The sequence below is a fragment of the Agelaius tricolor genome, unplaced genomic scaffold (genome assembly GCF_023055355.1).
Source record: "Agelaius tricolor isolate 1412-34295 unplaced genomic scaffold, bAgeTri1.0.p SCAF_24, whole genome shotgun sequence".
In the NCBI taxonomy this organism is placed as follows: Eukaryota; Metazoa; Chordata; class Aves; order Passeriformes; family Icteridae; genus Agelaius; species Agelaius tricolor.
In genome coordinates, this window is record NW_027269284.1 from 7,275,937 (window position 1) to 7,288,484 (window position 12,548).

General features: G+C 45.9%; 1 protein-coding gene across 1 annotated transcript in view; it reads left to right on the forward strand.

The window, feature by feature from the left end:
* Nucleotides 1-1,765: 1,765 nt before the first annotated feature.
* MSANTD1 (Myb/SANT DNA binding domain containing 1) overlaps nt 1,766-12,548 on the forward strand; it is a 33,266-nt gene continuing 22,483 nt past the window's right edge. The window contains exon 1 of the mRNA XM_071447444.1: nt 1,766-1,870. Within this exon, the coding sequence (XP_071303545.1) occupies nt 1,789-1,870 (82 nt within the window). The 5' untranslated portion in view covers nt 1,766-1,788. The remainder of the gene's footprint in view (nt 1,871-12,548) is intronic.

A 12,548-nucleotide genomic window follows, 5' to 3' on the forward strand; every position in this document is an offset into this window, starting at 1 on the left:
TGCTGAGAGGTTCAGCTTGGCCACAATGTCTGGATCTCAGCATGGAGGAAAGGAAACTTGAGGTACCTAAAAAACCTTCTTTTGGTGAAAAAGTTGGTTCCTGTGGACTGTTGGGTTGGAGGAGGGGAGAAGTCATGGCTCATTTAGCTCTGCATTTTAGATTTGGAATTTCCTGTTGTGATACTCTTCAGGTCCCTGTGTGGCTTTGAGGACCTTGCCTGAAGTGAATTGAGGGTGTTTCATTGTGAGATGTGACTGAAGGACGTGCAAGGTTAACTTCAGCTCTGGACAGTCCAATTCTCTTTTGAAAATTCCTTCATGAATTTCACAGTCATTTAGAAGCTTTAGAAATTTCCCCCTTTGCTTGTCTCTGCCTTCTCCTTGTGTAAAATAGCAACTACAGTACCTTGAGGAGCCACCATATGTTAAAGGAAGATTTGTGATCCTCTGAAGGACAGCAGGCTGAGCATTGAGTGTTAACTTGCTAATGGAGAAGTTGGGCAGATGAGAAAAGTCAGGAAAAATTAAACCTGCTGGTGCCCTGGGTGAGACTGGAATGACTTTTAAGGAGATCTTTGGTTGGCAGTGGTGAGATGTGCAGGTGAGAGTGTCTGTCATATTCTTTAGGCTTCAAGTGAGCAGCTTTCAGGACACAGGTATGAGTTTGTTGAAGGCTCATGGGCTGAGTCAGGTTACTTATGTTGGACTGGGGAATGGGGAAGGCCTTTGTTGGTGCAGTTGGAAAGGCTAGAGTTTGAAAACTAAACCAAACTCACCTCTCTAGACCTTTTCAAGACAGCCCTGGCAGAGTGTGGGTGACTCTCTGGATTGGTAGGAAATGTCCCCTCATGGAGCCTTGTCCTGCCAAACTCTCTGTCCTCAGATGTGAAGCTCTGCTCTGGGTCTGTGATCTGCTGTGAGGAGTCCTGTGGTGACTTTAAGGCTCATGGAGGATCTTCTGTTCCTAGGACAGCAGGTACTGAAGCTTTTCTTCCACACCATAAAATTCTTACAGTTATAAAAGTGCAGGTTTGTGCTTTCCTTCTGCTCCTCTGAAAAGCTGGGGAAGAGAATGGAGCCAAGTGGTTCAGGGCTGCAACTTGTGATTGTGTAGAAGGTGCTGTGTTGTCTTCTCTTCATCCAGAGGAGGTCAAGTTGGCCACTGTTCCAGTCCCTTCTGGGGAGCCACTTCACACAGGAGGTTGGTACCTCCTGGGCAGAGCAGCCCCTGATGTGACAGCTGCTCTCTGTGATCACTGACCTGAGTTTTCCCAGGGTTTAACTGGCAAGGCTTTGTCCTTGAACCATTTGATTCCTTCTGATGCACTGACTCTGGGGGTGCTCTGTGGATGGACCATTTCAGAGATTTTAGCCAGTAGGCTGAAGGAGTGTATTTTAAAATGTGTTGACCTTTTTCTTCATGGTTTATGAGTCCAGCATTTTTTTGTGCCTCATGAGGGACAGGCCTTCCTGCAGGTCCATGTTGGACTTATTATTTCCCCAAGCTTTTACCTGCAGAGTTCCCTGATGAGAGTATTGCTTTAAAGACAGGCAAAGTAATTTCTTTTTTAGGTGATGCTTATGTAACACTACAGGACACAGAAAAACAACTTGTGGCATCCAAGCATGGTTTTGATTTTTAGTAGTCTTGGTTTTGTCCTGAGATGGTGCAGTCTCTAAGGACATACAATGCTTTTCTGAGTTTTTGGAGGGAAAATACAATGCTTTTCCACTTTGTGAGGTTTAATGTGCCTGTAGAGACCTTTCCCTGGGCTCTGTGGTGAGGCCATGGCCTGGTCTTGCTTCTGCTGTTCTTTCTTCTCCTCTTCCAAGACTTGCATAGGAATAGCTACTGTTAGAAAGCAACCAGGTAAAATAATGTGCATGTGTGTGTATATATATAAGTATGAAAACTGCATGTATTTATATGTGTGTGTGTAAATAAATAGCAACACAGATGTTGGCTCTGTGTCAAGTTCAAATGAAAACCTTATTCACAAGATTTGCTTACAGTTTTACTGTAGTTTCATACTGAATTGAGCAAATGGGAAAGAAAGAGAGTTGATTTTTTTACCATTTCTGAGTGCACTGCAATCATATTATGTTAATAATCTAAACAAAAGCTGATCTTGCTTTCTCGCATTGTAGCACTTTGAAAGTATTGAGAGGCATCTAAATTATCTTTAAAATGAGAATGATTCCAGAAACTTTGGCTGATTCCAGAAACTCACACTGCCTGTAGTATTTAAAAGGCTTAGATGGGAACTTGTATGTGATGCCTGCCTTAAGGAGTTCTCACTTATAAGATGAAAAAAATATAGGGAGAGGCAGAGTAGAATGTAGCACAAAAATGTTTCTAAAACATTTACAGTAATGAGCTGTATACAATACTCTCAAAATAATCCTGATAGTTCTGGTGACTGATATTCAGGGTTCTCTTTTGCTTTTACACTAGAAGAGGCTTGAAAATGTGTATTTTTTTCAAACCAAACACAAGTAAGTGTAAGTCTGGTCCTGCTTTTGGGACCATGAATTTTATTACTGAGTGTCTGGTTCTGCCATTCCAGGGGGTGTTTTCTTTTGCTTCAAAACAAAAAACAAAACAAAAAAACCAAAAAAAAAACCCAAAAAAACCCCAAAAACTTTTTGGACCTTTCTTTCAGCTTTCATGTCAGGATAAATGACTCCTTTAACCCTGCAAGGCACTGCAGAAAAAAGTACATTAATTTTTTCATCTGGGGGTCTGCCATGCCCCAGTGGTTATGGCTTTTACCCTGAGGCTGGAGGAGGGCTGGATGTCAATTGTTGTTATCTGATAGCTGTGTACAATACCCAGAGAGGCGCTGGCTGGATCAGAGGTCAGGGATGAAGCTACAGATCTGTTGATGGGAGAATTTGGCTATTGTGGAAGCAGGTTAAAGCAGGGATCAACACAAGCTACAGGGGCTGGTAATTGGTGGCTGCTTGTGGTATTCTCCAGATTTCAGGCAGGGAAGATCAGAGAATTCCACAGGAATACTTCATGTAACATCAAGCAGCTCTTGTCAGCCTTGCTCCTTTGTTTTCAGGAAGGCAGGATGTTGTTTTGAAAAACACTTATTGCTGTTTTGCTAGGCTGGTTTTTACAGCCAAAGAAATGGATAAAGGTTGGTCTTGTGTCATTTATAGAGAATATCTGAAGCCCTTGTTTCTCTCATGTGTGTTGGGTTGTCCAGTCACTCCAGCTTGTGTGCTCAGTGGTCCTGCCAGATCAGCACTTCACTTAAGTTCTCCTTAATGGATTCGCAAAAAGTGATAAAACACTCCAGAAGAGGCCTCAAGGAATGATTAGTTTAATCTTCAATTAGTTCCTGCTGAGACTTGATGAGAAATCATTTGACAGAGCAGGCATGAGCTTTAATATAACCTGCCTGTCCAGTTATCATGAAGTGCAGTGTGCAGAGAGGAAAGAAGCTGCAAATGGAGAAAACCATGACACGAACCCTGAATGTTTTAGACTCCTGTGATGCGTTTTTGGTCTGCTTGAGTGGCTTCAGCCCCTGGGATGTTGCTACTGGGCATTAAAGTCAGCGTGGGGAATATTTTCATCTGTACAGCTGGTGAGATGCTGACAAGAGGCAGTTGTACTTTTTCAGCCCTTGCTTGGCAAGGTTTGTGGATCAGGCTGTTGAGCTCTTTTAAGGCCACAGCAAAAGAGGAGCTAAAGCCAGTCCAAGTAGTTTTTACTATAAGGTGAGTGAGGTGGGGGGAGAAGAGACCTGACTTTTTAAGTCTTTTGGAGTTGGCCAATTGCCTCTAATAGCAGTTGCAGGAGAGTGCCTCCCCTGGGAAACACACTGTGTCCACACTGGTTTGATTTTCTGTAAATTGTTCAGTCTTGTTTCTCTGCAATCACATGGTGGTTCCTTGTTTCTTTGTTTAGGTCCCTTGTCCTATACTCATTAAAGCTGCATTTTATAACAAAAGCATCCCAACCTTCTGAGCAATTGAAGACTTGCTAAGAACATGGGGATCCTTCTGGCTGTGCAGAAATCTGTCAAGTGAATGTTCAGGGATGAAACAAAATTAGAATTCCCTGGTGCCATTCACATCTGCCACAGGCTCCCTTCAGACAGCTTGTCTGTACTTGCATCTTCATGCTGTGTGTCTCCTGGGTGGTTTTAGGTTCCATACACTTCAGGTCTGCACTTCCCCCTCAAACATCCCAGCTAGGTTTCTTATTTAAGCTGTATATGCCTGGTCCCCTATGAAGCTCAGCTGGAAACAGGTTCAGCTCTCCAGGACTGAAAATCCGTAGCTCTTCAGTTTTGTTACTCTTCAGAAAAATCTTTGCTGACCTAGTGAAGGCAGTTTCTCTGCCAAAAAGAAGTCATTTGAGTGCTTGCTAATTTGCCACAGGCGAACTGAGGCCAGTTAATCCATAATTTAAATTAATCCTTTTGATTGCATAATTGATTCAGCTGAGAAATGGATGATGGCAGGTACACTGTCACTCCTTCTGGTGTAGTCTTAGCTTTGCTTGCATCCACATCTGCATCAGGGGAAGTTCAGATTGGACATTAGAAAGGGGCTCTTCACTGAGAGGGTGGTCAGTCACTGAACAGGCTCCTGGGAAGGTGGCCATGGCACTAAGCCTGGCTGAGTTCAAGGAGTGTCTAAATGATGCTCTTGTTTGTATGGTTCAGTTTTTGGTAGTCCTGTGAGTAGCAGGGAGTTGAAGATCCTGATGGGTCCTTTCCCAATTGAGATAGTCTATGATTCTGTGAATAATCCCATTGCACTGGGTATTTATAGCCAAGTAAATGATGCTGTTTTCCCTGCACAGACCTGCACTCGGGGCCCATCCTCCAGGCTACAACACTGAATGCCACCTTGAATGAAAAGCACCAGGCAGGACTTTAAAACCACTGGTGTTACTGGACAGCTGGTCTTGAATCTAGAGAAGTTTGCATCCAAATGTGGTTTGTGGGTGTGCATTAGTTCAGGGGAATTTATGAAAGGAGGCAGATGGGCTTCCTCAGGCTGACCAGAATGCTCCTGTGCCAGCTGGGAAATGTGTCCTTGGGCTGTGGGCTGATGGGTTTGCTGGCAGCATTGCACTGCAGCCACGAGAGGAAGCAAGGACACACTCCTTGGTTTAGTTTTAGCCAGAACAATGGAAGATAATGCCTGGATCAGAGTGGCATGCTAAGGCTGGAATATAAACTGAACCCTGGTGGGTGGAGAGTGACTGGAGCAGAGTAGTGTGTGATAAACAGCAGGGAGCCAATGTAAGGGGAAAACAGCTGGGAGAAGCCAGCAGTCAATGAGGAACATAACAGTAATTGCAGTGCAGGCTTACAGTGAAGGCGGCGAGGGGAGATGTTGGGTCCTGGCTGGAGGGGCACACTTGGAGGTGAGAGGGGTGGATGATCCCTCCTGGCTGTCCCTCGGGATGACCAGGGAACAAGACTCTATCCTTTAACCAAGAGGGATTGATGCCTTAAGCTTTAGCTTTGATATTTTCCAGATTCCATACTACATTAGTATATAACTCTGAACTTCATATAAAGTGTAAGCAAGTTCTCCTCACAGTTTAGTCAGACAAAACAATCATCTTCCAGCCCGAGAACCAAGGACACCATTGCAGCTTCAGGCCCAAAGAGTATAAACAACAGTGAATTGAGGAGAACAATCTGGGAGGATGGCACTTCATAATCTGCATCTGTAATTGGACAATGAATCCCAATTTGGTAAATGGACCAAAATTTATAAAAGTGTGAAAACTCATGACCTGAGGTCCATCTTGGGTGTAGCCTTAGCCAGGCTGTTGTACTGCCCAAGGTGTATCCTTTGAAGGCCTTTTAATAGATACTTATTTTATTCCGTTAACACTGTGTAGCCTCTGTTCTAGGTAGCCTCTGAAGGCATCAGGATCACAGGACCCCAAATCTTGCAAACCTCTGTGTTAAAAGTGGCAATGTTAGACATGCATATTGCAATAAACCTTTCTACATTGAGATGGGTTCTCCTGCCTATCACAAGAGCTGAGAGTTGATGCTTAAGTTCCCAATCCTGTCTTTATTTTGGAGTTGCTGCCCAGTGTTGTGGTAGCTGAAGGATTTGTGTGGATCACCTGCACAAAGGCAGAAGTCATCCTTCTGGTGCAAGGATTTGCAAACACAGACCACAGAGGACTTCATAGACCCCATCAATAACTCTCAGGGGAACTTAACTCCTCTGAAAGAGTTTGAGCATGGCATTGGGAATAAAGTGTAGTTCACTCAGAAGATGTATATGCTTCCAGTGTCAGGACATGGATGCTGTGGGATGGGTGATGTTGCTGCCAGCACCTGCCTCTTTTATGGTCTCAGCTTCCATCAGCAACCATTGAAGTAGATATGCTCTGTGCTTGTTTTCTATCACAGCATGAGGGTGCTGGTGAATTTGATTTTTTTTGTGTTTTTGGCAGCTCTCAGGTGGGACAGGCTTTTAAGAATACTTTTAAGAGTACTGTCTGAACTTTGTAGGTTGCAACACTTGAATTTCCATTCCTGAGGCTGCTTTGCAGTAATACCCAAACCACCATTTACATTTTAGTATTTAAATCTTTTATGAACTGATATGAAAATCTCCAGTGCCCTAAATATTTTATCTGAAATATTTTTTTAAAAATCTTTAAATTTTCCTCTGAGGGGCTCGAGAGCTGAGTGAACCTATTTAGAGGAAAGGCTGCAGCTGGGGGTAGGCTTGGGTCCCCAAGCAGAAATGCAAGATAGGCAGGAGCTTTTCTGACTTTTCTCCATTTGGCAGGCATCTTTGGATTTTAATGCTTTTTATTTTGAAAACCTGTGGGTGATTAAACTGCAGAGCAGCAGGAGCTAATCCCATGGTGCGAGGTGTTCCCGGGAGCTCACCTGAGCGCGGCTGTGGCCTGAGGGCAGCGGGGACAAGGGGCGGCTGCGGCCTTCCCGCGTCCATTGCCAGCCCTGGCAGGGAGTCAGGGACACACAGTGAGGGGATGCACACAGCTGGAGGTGGATGCAGCCGGCTGCCAAGCCAGTAGCAGGCTGTGAGCAGCGAGGCCGGGCTTCTGGCAGCGAATTGCCAGCAACTTGCACTGCAGCTCCTCTGAGGTGGCTGGAAAAGGGCCCACACGCTCTTCTTCGGCAAGAGCAGCGAGCTGGAAGCCGCTTGTGGAAGGCAGCGCTGCCGCTCGCTGCCAGACCCGCCGGGCCGGAGCCCCGCGCTCCCGAACCCGCCGGGATGGAGCCCTGTGCTCCCAAACCCGCTGGGCTAGAGCTCCCGAACCCGCCGGGCCGGAGCCCCGCTCGCTCCCGAACCCCCTGGGCCGGAGCCCCGCTCGCTCCCGAACCCGCTGGGCTGGAGGCCCCGCGCTCCCGGCGCTCGGCTCCCTCTGCCCGGACCGGGGCTGGCCCCTCGCTGGAGGATCGATCATCGATCACCTCCTGCCAGCCTTTATGTGAACGCCGCTGCCTCTCACACTGCAGCGAGCGCGGGGTGACACCGGTGGCGCCCGTTCGCTCCTGCCGGGGCTCGGCGATTCTGTCTGCGTGCAGCCGCAGCAGCCGATGGAGCAGCGGCCGATGGAACAGCTGCCTCATCGCCGTGTTCGTGACACGGCTTTTCCCTCCTGCCCTGCTGAGTCATGGGAACCGCACTCGGCACAAGGCACATTTGTGCACAACAGGGATTATTTTTCTTCTTTTGTGTGATATATCTCAAATCCGAACTGGATTAACTCACGGTTTATGTCTAAAGCGAAGTGTTTAGGACAGGTTCTCAGAGGAATTTGCTAGTGGGAGAGCAATATTTGCGTAGCACTGTAGCAGCAGTTTTTAATGAATTAGACACTTTTTAGCATGTAATTTGCTCAAATGTGCTAAAAACCAAACCAGGCAGGAGGACTTACTGACTAACCCCAGTAAGTAAGCAGGGCCAAAATAATTTTTTTCAAGTGGGATTTGGGAAACCATTCATTGGGAACTGAGCGATTGTCATTGTAATATGATTTGTTGCTTGCTTGCCAGAAAAGGAGTATGTCTGATACTACATTCTGCAGAGTTGTTCCATATGCTAAGGGACCTGCAAATTATTTCGAAAGAGTAAGGAAATCTAGGAAATTCTCTGTTTGTTATAAATTGGGAGTATGACACATGTAGAACTGATGTACTTTGTTTTCAATATTATATAACTAAATTTTAAATAATTTGGCCTGTCTTTTCCTGTATGCTTGAAAATTTAGGAACATGTGTGACTCAAAGTCCATCTAGTTTGGCATCCTGCCTGCATAATATTGCCAGACATTTGGGAAGTGATTACTTGTACCTTCTGGACGTAAGGGATTTTTTTTCCCCCCTCCAATATGCTAAACTACGGTCTGCAACACAAGTGTCTGTGTTTCTGCTAAACTTTAAAAAATAAAGTAATTTAAAAAAATCTCAGTATTGTAATTTTTAATCTAATTACTATGAACATAGCAGTCTGTACCTGGTTTCTCCAAACAGTGAATTCTCTAGGTTCCCTGCAGTCCATGAGCTCCTTCTTCTAAAGCCCCATGTAATTCCAGTTCTCCCCTTTGCCTGCTAATGCTTCCTGATCTGACCACAAAAACTGCTGAAGCCTCATTTCCCAGCTTGTCTGCATTCACCTCGCTGTCTCTCGCCACCCTCTCTCCAACTGAGTGTCAGTGCAAAGCTGGCTTCCATGGTTACTACTAAAATAGGCAAAGGAGATATTTTTGGTCAGAATCTGCCAGTTCAGCAAGATCAAAATGCTTTTGGGAAATGTTCTGAATGCAGTGAAATTTAAGCAGGATGTTTCTTGCAAAATGAAATAGAAAACCCACTCCAGCTTCCTGCAGCTCACCTGCACCTTCCCAGAACGCAATCCTTGTGGGCTGCCCAGTGCCCTGCTCCACCATCAGGGAGACCTGTCACTCAGTCCTGTGGGGCAGGGCTTTTGGGTGGAAACCTTTATTTTTCTTGGTTTTGTTCTAAGTGTTGTCAAAATCTTCTCTGCCCCATGTCAGCCACGTCAGCCTTCCCTTCAGCCAGCCTCCTGCACAGCACCCATTTCTGTTGTCAGAATTCTGTGCAGGTGCTATTTATTTTAGATGTACATAAAAGCTATCTAGCCATGCAATGGCCTTTGCTCAGTGATGTGTTGCTGTCACTTGTCTCTTCTGGTCTCTCCTGTTTGTTTCCCTTGTGGCATGTCCCAATTAAGTTGCAGGGCCTCTGAGGAAAGGGATTGCCCTTTTTTATGTATCTCGAGACAGCTACTGTTTTTCCTCAGCCTGAATAATTTTTTTTTTTTTGTTCTGTATTTGTAATTGACCCTCCTGCAGTTTGGATACCTCTGGGCTTCCTTTGCAAATGCTGCTGTATAGTAAAAATTCCCTCACAGGCAGTAGGATGCACGAGCTGTGTCTGTGCTCCACAACATTGATCTGATGGCTCTCTGTTCACATCCCTGTGGTTTTCTGTCACTTCTGAGCCTTTACAAACCCCCATGACCCCATCACCCAAGGACACTGGCAGACTGCACAGTGCAGGGACCTTGCTGGAGCTCCTAAGCCAGGCACCACTGCCTGCAGGGTGCTTCTCTACCTCTGGGTGAGCTCCTCATTCCCAGCTCCTCCTGAGCACAGCAGCTTCATTGATGGTTTCATGGAGGAGAAAAAAGGGCAGCTTCTCCTCCTGATCATCTGTCCCAGCCTATCTTCTCTGGCCGAGCGTTTCAGAAGTATGGAAGAATATTTCCTATACTTCACAGAGTATTTCACAGAGTATTTCTTCTCTCATAGAGGATCACCGTATCACAGAGGATCCTGAGTTGGAAGGGATCCACAAGGATGCACCCCAGGACATGGATGTTCCTCCTGTCTGCCAGGGCACTGCTGACTCATATTCAGCTTTTGCCATTGACCAGGACTCCCAGGTCCTTTTTCACAGTTGCTGCTCTCCACTGCCTCATTCCCCAGCCTGTCTGCACTGGCATTGCATTTAATCATCTTTGCAAATTGCAGTAGGCAATAGTAGGAGATACTAAACCCATAATTCTCTATAAGACTCTAGAAAGTGGGCCTTAGCCCAGTGGATAGCAAAATGTGGGGCAGGAGCCAGCCTCCCAACACAATGTGGCCTTTTTGAACTTACAGAATAGTATCCCCCTGCAAACTCCAAATGCTTTTAGACAAACACGTACACAGTACTGCACCCTTTTAAGCAGTTATCAAGGTATGTCTGCACTGAAATTCCCAGAGAATGCTCTGCAGTTACTGTCCAGTTCCAAGATGTGTTATTACCCACACGTTTTAAGCTCCTGGTGGGCCACACCACAGGATTGCAAAGAGCAGTGACCAGCCTGTGCTTTGGACAGCCTTGCTTTTAACAGCTTGCCCCAAACACCAAGGATAAAAGCAGCTTTGGTTGATTGGTGGGTGGGGTTGTTTTTATTATTATTATTATTTTTATGTAATCAAGACATTACAAAATAGTCTACTGAGGTACCCATGTGCTGTAGAGTTGGACCTGTGTCTTTGAGGGGTGATGCTCCTTCAGCAGGAAACTCCTCCTCCTCCTGGTGTCACTGGTGTTTGCTGCCAGTTGGCATTGAGACTCTCCTGAACCAAAGCAAGTGTTCTTCCATGTCTAAAAACCCCTATAGGCAGTGACCTGTGTGTCAGCATCCCTGTAGACAGCTCCCGTGGGGATTTCAGACACAGAAGTACATTTAGGAGAAGTTGGAGAAATCTCTTGTGTCCTTAGTGGAATAAATTCTGATTTGCACAGAGGTTTCTGCCTGGCTTCTACCACAGTCCCCATCAGCAGGATGGGACATGCTCTGCTGTAATCAGGGTGTAATGGCTCAGTTTGTGGGCTGGGCTCTGGTGCTTGAGCGACTGGAGCCGTTATTCCCCTGCAGGCACAGGGGAAAACACCATTCCCTAAAACTTGGCTGAAGGAAGTTTTATTTGGCATGCATTAGCCCACCCTTGCAAAGCTGAAGGCTGTATACACAGTCAGTTAGCAGAGATCACCTGAGGTTTAGTCAACAGATATGTAAGGATTAATGGAGTTGTCTAAACTCTGTGAGAGCAGCATTTATAGGGGAACTTCATTAGATCCACAGCTGCAAATTATAAACCCTTCTACCCTGTTTGAGGTTTGTTATCTTTAGAGATCACCATGAAAGGTGGAACAGCTGTGAGAGCTATTATTCAAGCTGATGTATAATGATTGCAAAAAAGGTAGGGTGTTTAGACAGATGATATGAAGAACAGATTTGCAAGAAGATCTTTAAATTCATATTCCTCTGAGCTGGTGTGCATTGAAAGGAAAGGCACAAGTGAGATACTCCAGCACTGTGAGGTGTTCACAAGAATATCTTCTGAACTTGTCACTGCCCATCAGAGGAGGGGCTGGGGTGAGCAGGAGAGTGGAGGAGAACAATTTTCCCCTACAGAGGGGAGTCATGTACAAAGGTGTACTCAGTACCTCAGTTTTGTATGTCAGTGGTTTCCAAGACTTTAATATCCTTATTTTATTGATGAGAACAGTTGCAGCTTCAGTTGCTTGCATGGTGCTTGGTGCCAGCTTGGTCCTTGATTTGGAGGAAGGTAATGCTGGAGGACTCTGCCATCAGGTGTTAGAGGGGACAGCAGGAGGGCTGTCAGTGCCCTCAGTCTGGCAGAGCTACAGCTTGCCATGTCAGCAGTTATTCTGAGTTTGGTGACCTGCCAGTCTTTGAGGTGGATGACAAATCTTGACTGGCCTCTAGCTGGAGAGGGGTAAGAAGCAGCCAAATGCTAATAGAGCTTCTCCTGCCACTGCCCTCCTCCTGGGCAGGGACTGTTCTTGCTGACACAGAGCTGCTCTTCCCCTGAAAGGTTTGCTGGTCTTGTCTTGGCTGTTTGTCCAGGACAAACAGCTCCAGGGCTCAGAGACCAGGACAAGGGTTTAACGATGCCTAGGGACTGCACAGATCTGCAGAACATCAGCAGAGGCACAGCCTAGAGAGGTGTGTTTTCCCTCCCCTGGCTCTGGCAAAGACTGCAGGAGTTATTTGGGGATTAAAAAACTCCTCTTGCTTTCAGACCCATGTAGGAAAACAGTCTCTTTATCAACCACTTGACACATGGGCTTTGGCAAGGCAGAGGAGGCAATGTGGGGTCTCCATAATTATTATCAACGATTTTCTAAGGGAGGAGGGGGTAGAACCTGAGTCCTTGAAACTTAGATCCCCTTCAGGTGCTGAGAGGAGGGGAATAAGAGAGGTATTATTAGAAAGCATTTCTTTTATTTAGCAGATGTTAAATAGCACTATACCACTATATCAATCTGTCAAGTACACTAATAGGAAACAGCATCTAGGAAAGTTGAGATGTGAATTTCACAGGGGAACAATTGCCCCCCTTCTGCAGGATCCTGGGGTCTGGGGGCCAGCACAGAGCACAAGGAGCAGGCACACATATGCCAGGCACATGTGGATGGAGAGGGGAAGGAAAACTTGTGGACTATGACAGAAAAAACTTGGAGCAGCTG